The sequence below is a fragment of the Barbatula barbatula genome (genome assembly GCF_947034865.1).
Source record: "Barbatula barbatula genome assembly, chromosome: 2".
NCBI lineage: Eukaryota > Metazoa > Chordata > Actinopteri > Cypriniformes > Nemacheilidae > Barbatula > Barbatula barbatula.
In genome coordinates, this window is record NC_136767.1 from 20,788,438 (window position 1) to 20,810,491 (window position 22,054).

The 22,054-nt window shown below is 39.5% G+C and overlaps 1 protein-coding gene across 1 annotated transcript; it reads right to left on the reverse strand.

The window, feature by feature from the left end:
* Positions 1-1,835: 1,835 nt before the first annotated feature.
* On the reverse strand, positions 1,836-19,518 carry LOC306902694 (2-hydroxyacyl-CoA lyase 2-like; the record flags this gene model as incomplete). The annotated part of the gene is made up of 15 exons (XM_079471476.1): positions 1,836-2,231; positions 2,686-2,791; positions 3,090-3,161; positions 3,307-3,377; positions 3,474-3,643; positions 3,768-3,882; positions 7,543-7,677; positions 7,798-7,934; positions 8,878-8,975; positions 9,193-9,292; positions 9,404-9,515; positions 9,686-9,824; positions 11,716-11,843; positions 11,930-12,131; positions 19,510-19,518. The coding sequence occupies 15 exons, from the start codon at positions 19,516-19,518 to the stop codon at positions 2,053-2,055; spliced, it is 1,773 nt and encodes a 590-aa protein (XP_079327602.1). The 3' UTR covers positions 1,836-2,052.
* Between the last annotated feature and the right edge of the window lie 2,536 nt (positions 19,519-22,054).

The following is a 22,054-nucleotide window of genomic DNA, read 5'->3' on the forward strand; positions in this document are numbered from 1 at the left end:
GACAGCAGCCTGCTCAACTTCGTGCCTTAAGTTCCTGCACACTTTTTTCCTTGTCTGTGGACAAGCTGCAGGAACTTGAGAAGAGCTTTCCTGATGTGATCGCTGATCTGCGGGAAGCGGCTCATCAGCACCTTTCAGATATCGAGCGTACGAAGCCTTTTCAAAGCAGTCAGACTGGGTGTAGTGGCTTTAAAAAAAGTCTTTATGCTGAAAAAACAATGCGAGTGACGTTACAGTCCATTTAGCAATGCTCAAAACAAAGCTCAGAAGTTCAGCTTATGTTGGTGTATTATGTGTGCATTAACTCTCTGCTAAAGTGTTTTGTTTGTGTGCTTTACAGAAGGTGCTGCGGAGGATGAAAATGAAGATCAAGTGTGAAGAAGATGGAGTGCTTATTAATTAAAACTAAGAAACGTTCACACACTTGTCTCTGATTTTTTGGGCTTCGTTGGTTCTTGTCAATACTAGTGTTAACATATGGAAACATTTAGTGGTTTGCCCTTTAGTGCTCAAGTCACAGTTTTGGCCATCTTATCTTTTAATTTGACATTATTTGAAGATGAAAATACCTTTGCAGTAGTGTAATGCTATGGAGGAAGGAGAAAGTAAGCGGGATTATAAATCCACATTTGGTGGTTATGACCTAAATCAGCTTTAAAGCGATCCTGGTTAAGGCCTTTGGTCCTAAAGCGGCTTCTTCAAATGCTCCAGAGACTCAGCTTGAGGCCGGACCAAGGAGACCAGGTTGTCCAGCAACCTTTACCAGAATCATCTTCTCCACTGGGAGCCCACTCACAAGCCCCAGAAGCTTCTGAATATCAGAAGGCGTGAAATAAGATGCTGTTCTCAATGATGTTTATGAGTCTTTCGTGATTTTATTGCAATCTAAACATCTTGATGAATTATATAACAATACCTAAATGATTCTGTGAATCACAAACCTGAGGAAAAGAACTGTGATATAGAAAGGTCTCAGATTGAAAAAATACAGACTACTTATTTCCAGAGGTTCTTATAAATATATTTTACGGTCATACTTAGATTAAAACTAACATGTTTCTAAACTTCAATTTGATGATCCACTGATTCCGTCATACAGTAAGCATGCACAATAACTGTAACTGCAAAGTCATGGTCTTCAGCTTCAGGCACACCGTTGAATGAAAAAGATTCAACACTATTGCATATATCACACAAGCAGCCACACTAACACACAGATCAGTCCTTCATTGTCATATATTAATGTGCTTGGAAAACATGAAATAAATATTGAAAGGACCACAACATTTCTGATCTTCCAAAGCGACACACTAAGGCACTGCTGCTCCTTAAGGAAATGGGTGAACTTCAAGAAAAAAAACATGTCCAGGCCACCGTATACAACTTATATTTTTCTTAAATAAATAATTTTTGCGATTGTGACATTGTGACCTACTTTAAGTACATTAATCAAAAAAATTCATTGTTATGGGTCCTGTATAGGAGGTTTCAATAATTCTCATTATTCTAAATGGTGATTCTCATACTGTAATACAGTACGTAATATAAATAAAATAAGCATAAATTAAAGCCAGTACAACAAATTCTACAACATGGTACTTGTCAAATTAAGTATTACAAGAAAAAAATAAGCCTTATTTCCCCAATACAACACTGAGACATTGGGTAAATGTATGTGCTTACTTATAAAATAATGTCACAATGTAAAAATGTATTAAACATCAGCTCTCTTTGAGCGAAATATTGTCTTATTTCTGGTGGAGAGAAAGATGACCACAACATGTCCTTTTTCTGAGTTTCACCCAATTTAACTTTAAAAACTGTCCTAGTTACAACACCGCTGCAATCTGGTATGTTGTTGCACACATTTGATACTCTGCTTCCATTCCAATAACTTAACTTCTTTTTGTTTTAACAAGTCAGTCTGTAAATGTACTGAAATGTGCACCGCATATAAATTAATTAGGCTTTAAAATTAAAACATAAAATTGAAATGTAAAACATAAAAGAGAACTTTGGGTTTCTAGGCAGGATCGTGCACAGTGTCGCTGTTTAGACGGAGATAGAGCCCTCCCTGAAGTTGGTTTTCCCAATCAGAACGTTTAACAGAATGGCTTTTCGCTCTCTTCTTTCCTTCTGTGCCTTTTTAATGATGTCATCAAGTTGTGACTCATCCTGTCGCCCAACCAGGTAACCCTTGCCCCCATAGCCATCAGCTACGATGTGATAATCTGCAAGCAGAAAACAAGAAAAAAACGAATTCATACTTTTGTATCCAAATACAGTATAGAAGAAAGTCAAATGTCAGTGCTGCTGTATTCCTTGAGTGTACAACTGCTGGACACTATGCAATCCTATAATGTCACAGGTGCTACGGAAGACTCAACAATAAATTACTAAATAACAAAAATGGTAAATAACTGTGACCCAGACTTCTCTTTTAAAGCGATTTTACACGTAGTTGAACTGTACGGTACAACAACATTCAAGTAAATAATTTCCCTGGTTAGTAATATGACATCACAGGTCAAAGAACATACATGCAACAATATCCTTTTTCTGAAAAACATCTTGATCCACATATTTTTTTGAAGACTCGGGAGGTGTACTGTAAACTTCAAACTCGTGCTAAATCCTACATTTATGACAACATTTTGAAAATATTATTAGAGTAAACCATCTCACCTGTGAAGGCGAGACCACAGGCTACATTGCTCCCGAGCAAAGGCACTTGTTCTCTGGAGATCTGACTCCAGCAGGCATCATTTCCGACCAGAGCGATCACCGGTGTCTGACATGACGTGAAAAAACAGCTCATTTACAATCGTTCTGGCTTATATACTGCATTTATGCATTATGCACTTACAATATAAGTCTATGGGGACAATCACATAACATGCTTCATCTGCTGTTGATCGCATATGGAAAGGGTTAAAAATGTTATGATTTTTTAATTCATTTGTAAATAAATCAAATGTAATCCAAAACCCTATTACGCCCTGTCCTGTCTTTTAAATAGATATGTAAACTACTTTGTCCCCAGTACATAAAAGGGATTTATATGTGAGGTTTGGCCGTGTTTTCCCCACCTTGTGGCGTGTAAAGGTATCAAATTCAGCTACACTGTATCCAAGGGAACCATCACCGTAAATGATCCAAACCTGTAACACACACATCGCACCACGTGGGAAAAGCTGTTTCAATAACCGGGGCAAATGTCACTACAGTCAGGTCAGCTAGGTCCTCTGGTCAAACAGAGATCAATATCAAAGCATTCAATACAATTTAACTTCTTTACAGTCTTACCTCAGAGTCAGGTCGACAGAGCTTGGCCCCCAGAGCAAAACCTCCTCCAACACCCAGAGTCCCAAAAGCTCCTGGAGTGAATAGCAGAAAACAGAATCATCAATTCCTTCAAAACGGTGCTTTAGATGTTCACAAACAGGTCAAAAAATATCGATAGTCCTGCTAACCTGGGTCTAGCCAGCGCAGCGGGCCCCGCGGCCTCATGATATAAGCAGCACTGCCGACAAAATCTCCCCCGGCGGCCACTATGATGCTGTCCTCATTCAAAAGCTCATCCACCCGGTGCAGAACATTCAGAGGATTCAGATGCATCTCTGTCTTCTCATCTGCTTTGGCTCTGAGATAAACAAATAGGCAGCGAGATGAAACTAAAGGGAGTTATAGGTCATAGGTTTACACATTCAGTCTCCTGAGACAAAGCTGACATGCAAGCAAGAATAGAAAAGGTGGGGAAAGTTCACCTCTTAGTTTTCTCTTTGACGTAATCTCCTTCTTTCAGACTTTGAGGCCATTCCTCTGGGCATCTGTGTCCCTTGAGGGCTTTAGAGAGACGCAGGAGGAAAGAGCCAGCATCGCCTGAAACATTTGGAAAATAAATTGTCAGTGTAGAACCCCTTTTTTAGTAGTGTATATTAGGGATGAGCGAGTACAGCATTATCTGTATCTGTATCTGTATCTGTTAACCATATGAATTATCCGTATCTGTACTCGGACTGGGCGGGGCCTAACATGGAATTGGGCGGGGTTTAACCAGGAAGTGGTCGGGTTGTCTTGAAAGGGGCGGGGCTTTAACCAGTATGTTATTTTTAATCATGCAATTGCTATGGGTTGATCAGAACCCGTTGATCAGAATACGCATTTATACCACTAACTTACTTACTTTATTTTTTTGCTTGAAGTCAAAAAACTGGTTAGAATCAGCAGACGGTTAAAAAAAGAAAAAAAATCTCAGACAGGCAGAGACGCAACGCTAGTCGCGTTCTACCAAGCACCACGTCTGAACAAACCCTACGTTTACCAGAACTCTGTTAATAAGTACTGCAAAAAAAAAACGAAATAAAAAACAAACTTGAAGCTGAAGAAACCCTAAACGTTAACGGAAAAGACCCGCGAACCTGAGTGACTGAGGGAGAGACAGAGAGAGAAAGAGAGCTGTTCTCTTCTCAGCATTCTGTGTGTGAGTGAGCAGAGCGGGACACAGCAAATCTGTATGTGTAAGGGAGGGGCGCTGTGACTAGCCTATCACAGAAGGCAGACACAGTCAGCTACCCAATGAGGATTTTTATTCCATCCGAGCACAGATATTGACTCGTATTACTCGTATAATACTTGTACTCGGCAAATATGCTTTATCCGTACCGGATACTCGTTTCAGCCGAGTAGCCGGCTCAACTCTAGTGTATATGCAGTGGCGGCGCCAGGGGGGGTCTTGGGGGGTCTCAAGACCCTTCCAAAAAACGCCTTGACCCCCCATTAGACCCCCCACCCCTTCCTGATTAAAAAATATTTTATATATATCCTGGATAAAGATTTAAAAATTGTTCTCTTCAAACTACGCAGAACAATAATAATTAATAATTAATCGACATATAAAAAATATAAACATAAGAATCAAAGCGACGCCTCATGAACGTTGCTGTCGCTGCGCCTTGCGTCATTACGTTCAAGACGGTGTCGCGAGCCCGCAAGAGCTGCTACGCACTTTTCTTGAAGCTAAAAATGGATCGTTTTGTAATACCTAAAAAGGGCGGAGGAGACAGGTGAGCAGATGAAAAGAAATGACGCTTCATCGAGCGCTACAGCGGGCACGCATGTTGGGAATCCTGACGGCGGAGAGCATTTAACTGGGGATTTAATCCATCAACTAAAATCATACCCGCGTCGTTCTTTTGGATTGTAAATATGTTTTCTGTCATGAGTGTGGCCAGTGCTGCCGCTCCCACGCGCATCACGTGCGTTGCGTAAGGCACCAAGTGATGAGGGGGCACCAAAAATAGCGTAATGAAAAACATTTTTTTAAATCTAATTTTATTTCATTAGGCTATAGAAAAATTATTAGGCAGGCACATTTCAGCCATGTATATGTAAGAAAACCGGCCGAACATTCCCATATCACCACCACCCGCAGCAGCGCCGGTTGATCGCACGTGCGCCTGACGCAGTTTGACAGATGGTTGCCTAGGCAACTTATTTGGAAATGGCCCCGAAAAGACATTAGGAGTCAGGATAAGAGATAAGAAAGAAGAAGAAACTGCGAGATGATGCCCGTGCATCACATGCTGGTATGTCCATGTTTAATTAACTTAAATTCGGGAAATGTGGATGTGCTGCTACTAATTCTGTTTACTGAAGAAAAGTTTGCACTTTCAAATGTGTAGTGTTTGTTGGCTATTCTACATATGTTTACAAAGTCAGCAAAGCTGTGAAGATTTTACTTTCTCTATTTAGTGTTCCTAGGTTTTATACTGCGATGCTGCTATTGTGTTATTGGTATTGAGTTATATGTTTGGTAATAAAAAGGAAACTGGCAAATTATAGGGTGGGGGGGGGTCATCATAATGGAATTATGCTTAGGGCACCAATATGGCTAGCAGCGGCACTGGGTGTGGCAATTAAAGTTCGAGCATATTGTTGGCAAACTACAATTGATTAATTAATTAAAAACAAAGTAGTTGATATGCTGTGTTGTTTTATTTGTTTAGTAGCATTAATATGCAGCTATTAGCCGTGTCCACTGTATTTTCTGTCGGTTTTCATGAGACCCCCCTTTAAATGACCAGGACCCCCCATTGACCCCCCAATCAAAATTGTCTGGAGCCGCCACTGTGTATATGTACTGTATGTATACACAGGTTATAACTTAAGTTATACAAATATGATGTAGCTGTAATCCGCTGAGCGGCTAAACTGGGAGTGCTGTATTTGTGACGCATCAAAAAGGACATCATACATACAAAAAACAGAAAGCTTTCCAATACTCCAATTATTACTCCACAAACATGTTGCAAAAATAAATTGCTGGTCAACAAAGAGTACACTTACTCCCCATTCACCCCCTCCTGACCCACAACAGGTGAGCAGGTGCCCGATAACCACTTCCTACATATCTCACGACCCCTCCCAAATCATGTGACGCATTTACCATTTCATGTCCACTACAGATGGATTTTGATTCTAGTTTATTTAGTGCAGAGCTTTTTAAACTTCAAAAGGTCCCAAAAGATGTCCCATGTGCTTTAAGACCACATATTTTATATACATATAAATATACACAATAAAGTACAGTCTCTTTACAAAACATTGATCACAAGATTGTAAGTGTGTAATGTAAATGATGTGCCCAAATGATAAAATACTGTAGTAGAGTATACTATAATATTTACTATAGTAAACTGTAGTAAAATGTCAAGATACTCCGGTATAGGGTGTTCAATTAAGTATAGGCCTATTACAGTTAATGAATTAAAACTAGTTAGATACTATAGTTAATACTATAGTACAGAGAATTTTATTTTCATTAATGTATTATACATTATGTATTCAGGAAAGAAATTAAACTGCACTTCTTCACCTTGAATGGCCACTGTTGGTTTTAACAGAATGGCTTTTCGCTCTCTTCTTTCCTTCTGTGCCTTTTTAATGATGTCATCAAGTTGTGACTCATCCTGTCGCCCAACCAGGTAACCCTTGCCCCCATAGCCATCAGCTACGATGTGATAATCTGCAAGCAGAAAACAAGAAAAAAACGAATTCATACTTTTGTATCCAAATACAGTATAGAAGAAAGTCAAATGTCAGTGCTGCTGTATTCCTTGAGTGTACAACTGCTGGACACTATGCAATCCTATAATGTCACAGGTGCTACGGAAGACTCAACAATAAATTACTAAATAACAAAAATGGTAAATAACTGTGACCCAGACTTCTCTTTTAAAGCGATTTTACACGTAGTTGAACTGTACGGTACAACAACATTCAAGTAAATAATTTCCCTGGTTAGTAATATGACATCACAGGTCAAAGAACATACATGCAACAATATCCTTTTTCTGAAAAACATCTTGATCATGTCAAGATACTCCGGTATAGGGTGTTCAATTAAGTATAGGCCTATTACAGTTAATGAATTAAAACTAGTTAGATACTATAGTTAATACTATAGTACAGAGAATTTTATTTTCATTAATGTATTATACATTATGTATTCAGGAAAGAAATTAAACTGCACTTCTTCACCTTGAATGGCCACTGTTGGTTTCCAGAACATGTCCGAGTTCTTCAATAGCTGACTTCTGTCTCTGTTAACTGCAATGATTTTACTCCGTCGGTTCAGCACCCTTCCATAACCCAATCTGAAGTCACACACTGTGCCTACAAACCAAAACAAATCATGTATTGACATCTAGAAAAAGAATAGCTTAGTTTTCTAAGCATTCCGAACAGTATAAAACCATAGAAAATAAAAAGACACTAGATGGCGCTGTTACTCACCCGCCAGCAGCACAAGATCAGCATCTTTCAAGGCATCTCTCCTGTTCTGTCTGATGTGCAGTAGACTGTTCTTTCCCAGCATGCCCCGAGACATCCCACCCAGGAAACAAGGAATGCCTAAAGACTCTAGGGCCTTTCTGTAAGACACACATCCAAAAAGAGAGTTCAAACTTCAACCATGAGTTACATGTCCGGGTGCTATAAATCAATAATTGTTGCCGTTTTTGGCTCATGCTTACACAACTAAAGCATTATTCTATATGATCAATTTATTCAATACATACAGTAACTGTGTTGGTTGCATATGGAGCATAAAAACCCTTTGGACCTAAAGCAGTGGTTCTCGAACTGGGGGCCCCAAGATTGATCCAGGGGGACACGGAATTTGTATCATACTTTTCACGCAATCAAACACTAGAAAAATAACCAAAATTATTTATGTTTCAGCATTGTATAACTGAATATGTTTTTGGTTTCTTAAAATTCTAGTTTAGGATTATGCGACTTTATTTTGGGGAGGGTCGAAAATGCACTGTACAACAAGGAAAACGTTTGAGAACTACGGACCTAAAGGGATAGTTCACACCAAGATTTAAACTCTTTTTTTGTAAGAAAAATAAATATTTGTTCTGCAGAATACAAAAGAAGATATTTGTTGGTAGCCAAACAACACCGCCCCATTGACTTGGCCCCAAAATGATTTCTCAACATATTTTCTTTTCCACATAAAAATGAACCAGAAGTTTTGAACCACATGAGAATATAATTTTTTGAGAAAAAATTTTTTGAGTGTTATTTTATACTTCTAATGCCCTTTATTGCAAAGAAAAATAAATAGTAAGCAGGTCTAAAGTAGCAGAACGGGTTTTTTCACGATATGATTTAAAAAAATGTAAAGGTGTCAACCAGTATATGTCAATATTAAATGTTTAATGTTTACTGTTTAATGAAAGAGGGGTGTCTTTAAATATCTAGACTGGCACCACAAAGACAATAGGTTTAATATCCAGAAGGGGATTGATGAACTACTCCATGAACGAGTATGACACAAACTGGGTAAAGACAGAATGGCTAAATGACCTGACATCATCTGCAGGTGTAGGCGGCAAGGTTGCTTGGCTGCCCAACAGTATGACGGGTTTCTTGGCTCGGCTCACCAGTTCCACACATCTTTGAATCTGGAAATGAATGAAACAACTTGAATACCGAGTCATGTAAATAAGATCTAATCTGCCATGTCTGAAGTAAAAGTCACAGCTTTCTAGATCGTTTCATTCTGCCCTGTTATGGTTCATGTTAAAGATGATGAGAATCAAATGAGATCTAATGTGACGCAACCATAAAAGCAATTAATAATACATCTCAAATGGCCATTAAATGATTGACAGGTCTCACCTCATCCTCTGTGGCCTGCGGGATGTGAACGGGAAGTGGGGAGGGATCACGGTTTTCCCAAGCTCCAGCAAATAAGTTAGATAAGTGATTTTTAAGATACCTGGCGGATAACAAACAAAAACACTTTCAACGTAAAAGTGATTGCCTTTCCTTTAATAATGAAATAAAGCGTAAGAAAATTGGAGGAAATAAAAAGTGAGAAATGTTTTACCGTGCAGTGATTTTGCCCATAAGACCTTTGGGAGTGTTTTTAGGGGCAAACTCTTTTTCCACCACATGGAAAGGGTACAGCGTGTCTATGGGAAGCTCGATAAACACTGGGCCTGTGAAATTGTTATACACATCAAACTGTACTTATGCACACAGAGTCAGGTCATGTACTCTCTAAAAAGTGTGATTCACTATATCTTAACTTGTCTGAAAAGTGACATGTTTCAATCACTCACAAAAATGATAAATGATTAAATGAAAAAATGGTCATTCGCAGCATAACCTGGTGTGCCAGACTGTGCCACGGCCAATGCTTTTCTCACAGTAGGAACGATTTCTCTCACTGTTCTCACTGAAGCACAGAACTTACAGAGGGGTTTAAAGAGAGACATCTGGTCAATATCCTGCAGGGCTCCTCTACCCTAAAAAACACAAAAATCGAATGTCAAGAGGAAGAGTGGTGGGTTATTCTTGTACAAATTGTAGATTTTCATATTTATAACAGATCACAAAACCATCACATATGACACACACTTAAAATATTACTGTTCGCTGTATTAACATAAACAATGAATGTCTTAAGCTAGGATCTCTTCTACGTTACACACACGACTCAACAGAATGTTCATATCAAATGTATTTTACAGTAAGATATACTATGTCTGCAACTTTTCAGCACCAATGAGAATTTATGGGATCAGATTGACAAAACATTCTTAGGAGGACAATACTCACATATTTATATCCACATCCTAATTTTATTTAAAAAAAGGAGTTTTATGTTCTTGCCATAAAGATCATCAGAAGTTAGAATAGCTTCACAGATGTTTTATACATGGGTTGAAATAAATTGATAATGAAGTGATTTTGTGTCCATAGAAAGCACATTAAATGTAAGTAAAATGTCTTTTTACTTACACCGTAAAGTTTCTTGGACAATAAAGTCACAATTTGGTTGAAATACTGTTACATTGTCATTCAGCGTAACACAATATGTACAAATTCAGAATTTTACTTATTAAAATATATAAAATAATTAGGGGAACATTTACATTTTATTGTGCTTTAAATATGTAAAAAAGATTATTGACCATTGGCCGAAATTTTTTTTTTTACAAATCATTAGCATTTAGTGTGAAAGTAACTATTCTCTTTTTATATGTGATAAATAGATTTTTGTGATAAATAGACTTATTTATTTTATCCTTAAACCCTTTTTCGTCAAAAATATAAATTATTTTAGCAGTGCGGAATTTCATTTGAATATAATGATAATGATATAATGACATTCTTGTTCAGAGCAAGTCGAAACATTGAATGTCACAAGTATTCCGACAAATATAAAGTAACGACTTTATAATACAAGAATAAGTGTTCACAACATCATAATGCTAGCTAACAGTTTACTTTTAATAGCTTATTGTTTGGCATCATACGTCTTCCAGAAGGAAATATTATGCGCAAACAATGGTGTCAGAGACTCCTCTATATTAAATTATGAGCGAAAGAATCCCTCCACAATAATTGATCATTAATGTCACTCAACACTTCGTGTTAATATATACATGAGAATGCGATGTGCTTGTTACACTGAAAGGTTTGATAGATAAGTATACTGTAAGCTCTTGACCGGGCAAGTAGAAACAAAGCATGTCATTTTATTCTTAAGAAAAAATGAAGCAAACATTGAAGTTTCTTCTTTAGCTCCGTTCCTTAAGCTTCATCCCTGTACACCTGTTCTTCTGTTCATACTGAAATGAGATCATTTGCTTTGTTATTTTCTTTCTAGTGCGTTTCTTCTCTTCAACATGCTTCGTAAGATCCCGGTTAGAGCGGTTCAATAATAATATAAAAGTAATTGCTGACTTATTTGCTCTCTGTGTGTACACTTGTACTGGGCGGGAGGAACCAGGAGAGTTAAGATAAGCCTTGAGGTGAGGTGATGAATACACATCCAGTTTACTGTGTCAGAGATACATGGAGATAAAACCCTGTAATTTCATCACTACCACAATCTCATGAGTGCAGAGAAAGCATGTTAAGCATTCTTATACACACAGTTGTTGACAGACTCAATATTAAACTCACAACTTGCGCATGAAATGTTATATTCAAGTTTTAGAATTAAATTCATAAAATGATTTCTACTTTCAGAGCCTCACTGTTGCGGTCAGGGGGTTACCTCTGTGACGGACAGTTACCTGATATAATCTCACACCAATAGCGATATGAGGAACAGATAAGGCAGAGGTGTTCCAGCACGCCAGGCTGAGCAGAGAGTATGTAAAGTGCACCTTGAAGTAACTTTCTGACCTGCAGTAGAGTAGCAGCTGCACCACCGATAAGAAGCAGAGGAGATTCGGCCATCTGAGCGTTCTTCACCGCAGTGACAGTGTTGGTCAGTCCAGGTCCGGCCGTGACTGCAGCCACACCCACTGTGCCTACAGGGGCAAAACACTAGATTATCACCATCTAACATCCTCATGCAACACGAAGGACCCTCTTGCTTTCTTAGATTTGTTCTTACCGGAAAGTCTCGCCACGGCATCGGCTGCAAACACAGCCGTGGCCTCGTGCCGCGTGTCGACGATGCGGATGCCCAGTTTCTCACAGGCCACCAGGATGGGCGAGATGTGTCCTCCCACCAACGTAAAGACGAATTTGACCCCGTGAGCCCGCAGGACCTCCGCCACGCTCTCTCCTCCATGCCGGGGACTCTTACTTTCTGTCTGGGTGTCACAGACGTTGACAGTTAGAATAACATTCCCTGGTGTATAATGCAACAATCTTTGTCACTGCGAGGGGAGGAGAATACGCCTCAAGAGAATAGAATAATAGACACATTGTCGGATTGTGGGAGTGGTGTTTCCCTGTCCTGATTTATGGATATCTGCCAAAACAGGTGTTCTGCACGAACGTGTTTACATGCAATGTTGCAGTAAAAACTTGCATTTTTGGCAATAAAACAAGAATGCTTAAGTGTCAAATAGGCGCATGAGATCAAAGACAGCAAGGCTTGTGATGCAGTGAGCTGCGCGTGCAGACCTGTCACCAGTGGCGGCTGGTGAAAAATATTTTAGGTGGGGCTGTTTGTGTGTGTGTGTGGGCATCTGGGGGGATCCTCCCCCAGAAATTTTTTAATTTCATAGATGTGATTTCCTGCATTCTGGTGCATTTTAGTCCATGTCCCTTGCCTATACCAATAAAAGAACTCAAACCAGTCAATACCAATGGTCTAAAAAGACAATATTAATTGAACGGGGTGAGTGAGTGAAGGGGATGGAGAACTCTTATTTGTACAGGAACTTTGCTCGTCTATCTTTCTGAGTGGCAAATCTCTCAATGACCCTTGTGTTGAAATCTGGAATGTCCCGTGTGAGTTTCTTCTCTATAGAGAGCATAGCCAGAGCGTTGAGGCGATCTTGTGCCATAGTGTTCCTAAGGAACGTTTTGATCCTCTTTAAAGTAGAGAAGCACCTCTCTGATTCTGCTGTTGTCATTGGTGTGGTGGTGATGAGGATCTTGAGAAGACTTACAGTTTCAGTGAATGTGTCTTGAAGGTTATTTTCCATTACAACCTGAAAGAGAGCCAGTGCACCACTGCAACCCTGGAAGTCCTCATTTTCATAGATAAGGGACAGTTCTGTTTTAAGTCTGGCTTTGTCCAACATGGGATAGGCTTCCACCGTGGTTCCTAGTGCTGAATCTGGGAACTTTCTGCTGTGTTGTGGGAACAAGTCTCCTTGCAACAGAGTGGCACTGATGAGATGATTGGTGAAAGAAAACCTCTCCTTGGCATGGCTCATAATGGTATCACACACCTATGAAATTAGACATAATTGTAGAAGAGTAAGCACAGAAAACATTAAGTTTTCACATTTCTCAGTTCAACAATACAACAAAATCAGCATATTCATAGCAGTTACAATTTTGTTATGAGCAAGTAAGTTTTATTAATTACAATACAGACACTAGCTCTCACTCACTCACTCGCTCGCTCGCTCGCTCTATTGGCGGTCTCTATCACTCACTCACTCACTCGCTTTATTGGCGGTCTCTATCACTCTCTCTCTCGCTCACTCACTCACACATACACACCATATAGCACTAATTAATAAAATCACAAATGTGAAAAAAAAGTAGATAGATTCGACAATTCAGAATACAAAAATGTGCAAACAAACACAAATACATATAGGCTATAGAATACAGAAACAGAATTTCTATTACTGCTTACCTCTATTGCCAGATGCTGTTGCGTTTCTTCTCCCATTGCCCTCCGTCTCTTCGGGGGTGGTTCCTGTACGGGTCCCCTATACTCCTCATCCTCAACTAGAGAAGGAACGGAGTCCCTGATCCAAAATAAGTTTCACAAGTCACTGTCCACCCTGAAATTACTGTATCAGAAACCAACTTGCTGGAGATATAAACATAATTTTAATAAACCTGTATTAAAATATGTGCTATTGTTGTGTTGGGCCTAGTCAATGTTATCTAGATTCATCACAAATAAATTCACTAGTCTAACATGGTGGCAAAATTGTAATATTTATGATAGGTTCTGTTGTGCTAAGCCATATGGATTTATGTTTTTATTCTTTAGGCTGCATAAGCATGTTTTTAGCCAATATGCAAAATCATAGCCTACCTGATCACCTGTATGCTGTGAGTGAACCTCTGGGTGATCCCTGCGATGAAGACAGAGTCTATGTTCCTCTTCTGCAGATGGTTAAACAGCATGTCTACATGTGGCATGATTTTGTGGAATAACGCCAGGATGAAACAGAAAACCTCATCTTCCAACATTCTCATACAACCCCCGGCCTCTCTCTTCGATATGGCATCAAAGTCTCCTCTGTCTCGAATGGTTTGGAAGCACTTAACCAGTTCATCTTTGTGCTCGTAAACTGTGTTAACAGCACGACTGTGGAAGTTCCATCGCGTTGTTGAAGCTCCTGGAAGTCTGTGTGCCACCACTTCATCCAGCACTGCCGTTCGTTTGAATGACTTGGAAAAAAATGTAGAAAACCCCCCAATGTCTGAAAAAAACTGCCCGATCTTTGGGATGTGGGATGTTGCCTGCTGCATAATGAGGTTCAACTGATGCGCATAACAGTGAACGTAGTATGCACTCCCGTAGACGTCTTGCACTATACGCTGCACTCCACCTGTAGCACCCCTCATCACTGCGGCACCATCATAGGCCTGGGCAATTAATTTTCTCTCTTGTCCCGCAGGAAGGATGGTGCTCAGCCTTTCCAATAATGCAGTGGCAATCGTATCAGCGGTCGCATTTGGAAGCGCGATAAACTCAAAAAAACGTTGTTGAATGTTGTTGTGGCCATCTATGTACCGTAGCACAAGCACAAGCTGACAATGAGTGCAGATGTCGGTTGTCTCGTCTGCCTGAATGGCAATATAGTCCGACTGTTTCACCTCTTCCAGAATGCGGTCTCTGAGAACTGACAACATGCGCAGTCTAACAGTTCATTTTGCACGGTCTTCGAAGTGCCTTTAAAAACAGTGGCGTTCTCCAGGTGCACCTCCAACTCACGGTCGATTGAGGCCATAAGATCAATTAGACCCAGGAAAATGCCAGGGTTTTCTGATGCGTCACTCTCATCGTGACCACGCAAAGCAAGTTCAAAGGCACCACAACATTTCACGGCATCAATGATCTTTGACAAAATATGCCGATTCCTGTCCACCTCCTCGTTGTGCCTTCTTATGGCAATGCGGTGTCCCTCATCTAGCTGTGTGGCTATACTAATTCGGCCTAGCATGGCTAGCTTCACAGAGTTGTCCATATGCACTCTTGCCCGTTCATGTTTCTTAATGCGTTCTGACATATGTTTCAGGTCTGTCACCCCTGTCTGTGTCCACCAGCTATCACAAGCACTTGTTTTAAACAGTAAGCAAGGGAAGCAAAAGATTGCATTGGCGTAACCGCAGCTAGTAAGCCAAACCTTTCGATCGAACCAACCTCGGGGAAAGGTTCTCTTGTAGGTTTTCTCCTTTTCTCGCGCCTTTTGCGTTATATTCACTTCTGGCTTGTCTGGTCCGAGTTCTTTTACAATTAGTTTTTCCGCTAATGTTCTTCTTTCGAATGGATACAGGTGTAGAGATTTTACTGAATTTGGGGCAAGATTAACTCCCACGACTACATTATTGATATTCAACGTCGCCGGCGCCGCCATACTGCACTCGCACTCCGCTCTGAGGTAAAAGGTAAAAAGTGGTGCACTGCTCTAATCTTGGTTAGGGATGTGCACATCGATGCTATAGTATCGATATATCGATACTCGAAAGCTACTGTTTAGGTATCGATATTTCATATAAAGTATCGATATCTTAATTAAGGCATGACTAAATGTTATCAAAGCTGTGCAGTGTTTATGTCAATCGGTGGCGGTGTTTAAAATGTTAAAACTTTCCAGCCGGCTGTGCGTGCGTGCAGTCTGTAGCGCGATGACGTAGTGGACTTTACCCATACGTAATTGATGTCATACCCGCATGCACTGCGGGTGTATTTTGATGGTGCAGCGCGAGTTGTGTGGTCACGTGGACGACGCATTCATTTTAAACAGAGCGGCACGATGGCAGAGAGGAAAAGTAGCGTGGTGTGGTGCTATTTTTCTACAATATTGCACGATGCAATATATGTGATAAAAAAGTGGCACACAGCAATAATACTAGCAACCTTTTTAAACATTTACAAACTTATAAAGAGGTTGAACGAAACCAAGCTGCCCGTGCCCAGTCTTCCTCTGTCCGACAAAAGACGTTACAGGAGACTTTCCAGGGAGGCAAAAAGTATCCAGGTACAAAGAGCTGGTCATTAGTTAACCTATTACGTGTAATCCCTTGTCACTTGGTACAAATAGGCAAATAAAAATAAGTGTGTTTGTGCGCGCACACAAATGAAAGTTTGCAATAGGAAACTTCAGTACAGTTCAGTAATAGTTCTGTACAGTAAGTGTAACAGTTCAAGAAAAATGGCCTGTTTAAAATGACAGTGAAAAAATGCACAGTTAATGTTTTTAGGATTTACGTTATTTCATCATAATTTTTGGAAGAATGTGGTTTAAACATTTAATTTTTTTGTTAAATTAACCTTTTATAATAAATATGTTATTAATGGCCAGTACAAGTCGTAATTTGTCTTTAATTGTAATTATATTCTATTATAAAAATGAAAAATTCTCATACACTTTAAAAATGATAGCAGTATCGGTATCGGTATCAGTATCGCTTAAATTTAAAGAAAAAATATCGGTATCGTATCGCATCAAAAAAATGTGGTATCGCCCATCACTAATCTTGGTACTACAGGCGATATTTTCAGAGCCCCTAAACCTTAAAATTACACGACGATGATTGGCGAAATATAAACTTTTTTGCGTAGCAACCGGGGAACCATTGGCTTAAATTCCAGCACTGTAGGGCTGAGCGAACTGGAGCCCAGGGAAGACAGCCTATTGGCTACTACTACTACACCAACATCCAAATATCATTCTGGAGAGTTCTAAACACATTCTAGATTAAAACCATTAATATCATGTAATTAACACAGATTATTTTTCAAAATGAGAGATTATTAAAAGATTTTTTTCTTTAAATACAAATAAAAAACTGGCAGGGAGGTCGGCACCCCAGCGCCCTCTATGGGCGAGCCGCTGCTGGTGGAGCGGCATGAATATGACGATGATCTGCATCATTCAAATTCACTCGATGCAATTTAAAAAACAACGGAGGCAACGGTCAACTGTACACTTCGCTTCACGACCAGCATCAGAAGAGATCGTCTTTCACCTTTCGCTGAAACTTGCTTACAGGAAGGATGCCATTGAAATACAGAGAACCGTCTGACAAAGAGACTTGTATTATACATCCGCGGAGTCGGGCCAGGTAACCGGAAAAATCTCATTTTATTAATAATGCACCACCACATTTAACCAAAATCTTGTGTTTTTGGGGGTCGGGGTACAAATCATTTGTATTAATGCTTATTTGAGGAGGTTAAATCATGAAAGGCATTCATTCCTTCCACTGGAAAAGGGCCCTGGACTTTTTGTTACTAGAAATATCTTTGCATATGAAGGAAAATGTGAAAACAAAATCATAAAGGAATTTAATTTGAGTTAAACTCCCTCTTTTGAACAATCGATAAATCGATAATCGTGTTTTTATATACGCTTTAAGATAAACCGTGTGCAATTTCAATACTTGAATCCATTGTAGAGTATTTTCTCCATATATTTACCAAAGACGGTTTAAAAAATGCTGTTTGAAACTGCCTCTGTTTACAACTTCATGTGAGGCATAGATGTGGATGGTGCATATACTACATACAGTATATAACCATCACTGATGTTTCAGCTCTGCTTCTGCAACACCAGCACACGCTGCTCACACGTCAAATGAAGCATCTATGTATACAGTACAAATGTTACATTTCAGCCTTTTTAAGGCATGAATAAATCATTATCACAGGAAAAAACCTTTTACAGATGCTATTTCAGTGCTAAAAGATGAGTGACACAACGACACATTATTGAATGCGATGGGACTTTGAGTGAATTAGCTAACCAAGCAACATACAATAGATTTTGTGTTTCAAAGCCTTTTTTTTTCCGCAGAAATGTATACCTGCTGTTCATGATCATCCTTACATCTTTCAACTTGTTTGCCATCCCTTTGGACATGGCCTTTTCTGAGGATATCCACAAAAGCTCACACAAGATTTGGTTATCTTTAAATGTCATCTCAGACATAGTGTTCTGTTTTGACATCTTGATAAACTTTCGAATGGGATTCTTCAAGGAACATGGTCAGGTAGGAAACCAGCCGTAACAGCGTTCTGGGTGAAAAACAAGAAACGAAATGAAAACTAAACCTTTGCATTAGCCAGATTACTGATGAACGCCTTAATAATGCCAATCACACATTTTTAGAAATAGTCCAGTTTAACTGATGACAACAACGTAAATATGATTATCTTACTTAGCTGCACCTGTCTATGTTTTTATATTCAAAACAGATTTTCAGTCCGCACTTTTTTGTTCCGTCTAGGTGCTCGTTCTTGATCCTCAGCTGATAAAGAAAGACTATCTAAGCTCGTGGTTTGTTCCAGACCTGCTGGCTGCGTTTCCGGCGGATGTCTTCATCATAATTTTGGTGAGTTTGCTTATTCGGCCTTATTAATATCAGTCACATTGATGATATCAACTATTCGACGTCTTACTATAAAACCATATTTGATTTGTTTCAGGAAAACTATCACGTTGACACGAGCTCGCTGATGGCCTCAAAGATCATGAGGATCCTCATGTTTGTGAGGATTCTGAGCATGATACGTCTGCTCCGTGTCCCGAAACTCACCAGGTTTTTCTTGGAACTTGAAGAAGTAAGGAATAGCCAGTTTCTTGCATACAAAAGTAGACATTTTTGTTGTTGTATGGAGTGTGATTGTAATGGTTGCATGGTGTTTTCGTACGTGCTTGTAGGATTTACACATCCAGCTTGTAGCAGTGAGAAGAACCTTTAGAACCTTGTTTGTTGCAGTGGTGCTGTTTCTTATTATGCACTGGAACGCCTGCATCCAGTTTTTCCTCTCCGGGCTGGGTGAATTTCCACCTGATAGCTGGGTCACACAAGAACACCTCCTGGTAAATGGTACATGGTTTTTAATATGGTGAGAAGTCACGTGAATTGAATGCCTGTTTTATTCTTTTTTTGACACATTACGTAGAATGCCTCAATTGGAGAGAAGTACTCATCTTCTTTCTTTCGTGCATTCTGCCAAATGACCGGGACACTATGTGGAGCTTCTGACCCTCCGACACGTACGTCACACTTCCAACATGCATTCGAAATACTTAAATTCAGCGATGCTTGCATTTAGACGAACTCAGGGCTTTGACCAAATCCTTAACAATAAAACTTACCACAACCTAGTAAAAGCAAGCAGCACTCAAAAAGGATGTAAAAAGATGCAATAATGGCGTTTGCATGGATGTGTTTCTCTGTTTCTCTGATTTGTAGGTATTGAAGAACAATGGGCCGCCATCATAAGTACTGTGATTGGCGGATCGATGTTTATTGCACTTGTTGCATGGCAGATAGCAACATTTGCAGCTAGCAATGCGAACGTAAAAGAGGTGCTCTTTTGTAACATTTGCTCATTTTTATTAAATGAACTGAAGGTACGTCAGATAATATAATGGCATATTTGATATGTTACATCTGTAGCTGAAAAACTTCGAACATCTGCCCAAGGCATTGCGCAAGCGTGCCATTGCAGGCTACAGATGGCAACAGAAAAGGAGCTGTCTTGGCCTCCTGCAAGAATCGCTAAAAAAGGTTTGTCAAATTGAGAAAGTTAGATTTTTTAAAATATGAACTGACGTGTGCAGTTATACCATTTTGTCAAATGTTGTCACTGACCGATCAAAAGAGTGTAAATGTGTATACCTTCTAAACGTTTATTTTGTTCATGTGTAGGAGCAAATTAGCATATTCATGAGCTCAAAGCTAAAAGACATTCATGTTTCGTACTGTAGGATGTTATGAAAGTCATGTGCCCAAACTTGATGAAGGGATGGCTGTTTGCTAGTGGCGATGTCACGCTGATCGAGGCCGTTCTGATGAAGCTGGAGTGCGAAATCTTCCAGACAGGCGACATCATCATCCAACGGAACGGTCCTGCTGACAGGATGTTCTTCATCGAGCGTGGACGGGTACACGAGGAGATCAAGTCTTTCCAGCAGGAGCTCTTGTCTGGAGAGTACTTTGGAGGTGGTGTATGAGAAACTTGCTTTAATTCAGTTTGAACTTTACAGAGACACACATCATATCATTTTTACCAAGAACTTCCTACTTTTGACAGGAAGCTGGTAGTATGTGTGAAAGAATTCAGACATAATTCGGACAACTTGGAAAACGACCGAAAAACCTTTAAGTGTGCCATTGGTATATTTAAAAGAAAATATACATACAGTATATACTGTACCGCCAGTCTACTTTTTATGTTGACTTACTGTAGATCTACTTGTTTTCATCATTTGATGGAGAAATGCCGTACTCTATAAAAGTGTTATGACGTATTTGGCTTGTAGTTAAGTTTCTTGCTTATATATTGAATGTTTTTTCTATTTGGATTTCTCTGTTATGTCTTTGCAGAGATCAGTTTGCTCTTGGGAGGACAGCAGCCTGCTCAACTTCGTGCCTTAAGTTCCTGCACACTTTTTTCCTTGTCTGTGGACAAGCTGCAGGAACTTGAGAAGAGCTTTCCTGATGTGATCGCTGATCTGCGGGAAGCGGCTCATCAGCACCTTTCAGATATCGAGCGTACGAAGCCTTTTCAAAGCAGTCAGACTGGGTGTAGTGGCTTTAAAAAAAGTCTTTATGCTGAAAAAACAATGCGAGTGACGTTACAGTCCATTTAGCAATGCTCAAAACAAAGCTCAGAAGTTCAGCTTATGTTGGTGTATTATGTGTGCATTAACTCTCTGCTAAAGTGTTTTGTTTGTGTGCTTTACAGAAGGTGCTGCGGAGGATGAAAATGAAGATCAAGTGTGAAGAAGATGGAGTGCTTATTAATTAAAACTAAGAAACGTTCACACACTTGTCTCTGATTTTTTGGGCTTCGTTGGTTCTTGTCAATACTAGTGTTAACATATGGAAACATTTAGTGGTTTGCCCTTTAGTGCTCAAGTCACAGTTTTGGCCATCTTATCTTTTAATTTGACATTATTTGAAGATGAAAATACCTTTGCAGTAGTGTAATGCTATGGAGGAAGGAGAAAGTAAGCGGGATTATAAATCCACATTTGGTGGTTATGACCTAAATCAGCTTTAAAGCGATCCTGGTTAAGGCCTTTGGTCCTAAAGCGGCTTCTTCAAATGCTCCAGAGACTCAGCTTGAGGCCGGACCAAGGAGACCAGGTTGTCCAGCAACCTTTACCAGAATCATCTTCTCCACTGGGAGCCCACTCACAAGCCCCAGAAGCTTCTGAATATCAGAAGGCGTGAAATAAGATGCTGTTCTCAATGATGTTTATGAGTCTTTCGTGATTTTATTGCAATCAAAACATCTTGATGAATTATATAACAATACCTAAATGATTCTGTGAATCACAAACCTGAGGAAAAGAACTGTGATATAGAAAGGTCTCAGATTGAAAAAATACAGACTACTTATTTCCAGAGGTTCTTATAAATATATTTTACGGTCATACTTAGATTAAAACTAACATGTTTCTAAACTTCAATTTGATGATCCACTGATTCCGTCATACAGTAAGCATGCACAATAACTGTAACTGCAAAGTCATGGTCTTCAGCTTCAGGCACACCGTTGAATGAAAAAGATTCAACACTATTGCATATATCACACAAGCAGCCACACTAACACACAGATCAGTCCTTCATTGTCATATATTAATGTGCTTGGAAAACATGAAATAAATATTGAAAGGACCACAACATTTCTGATCTTCCAAAGCGACACACTAAGGCACTGCTGCTCCTTAAGGAAATGGGTGAACTTCAAGAAAAAAAACATGTCCAGGCCACCGTATACAACTTATATTTTTCTTAAATAAATAATTTTTGCGATTGTGACATTGTGACCTACTTTAAGTACATTAAT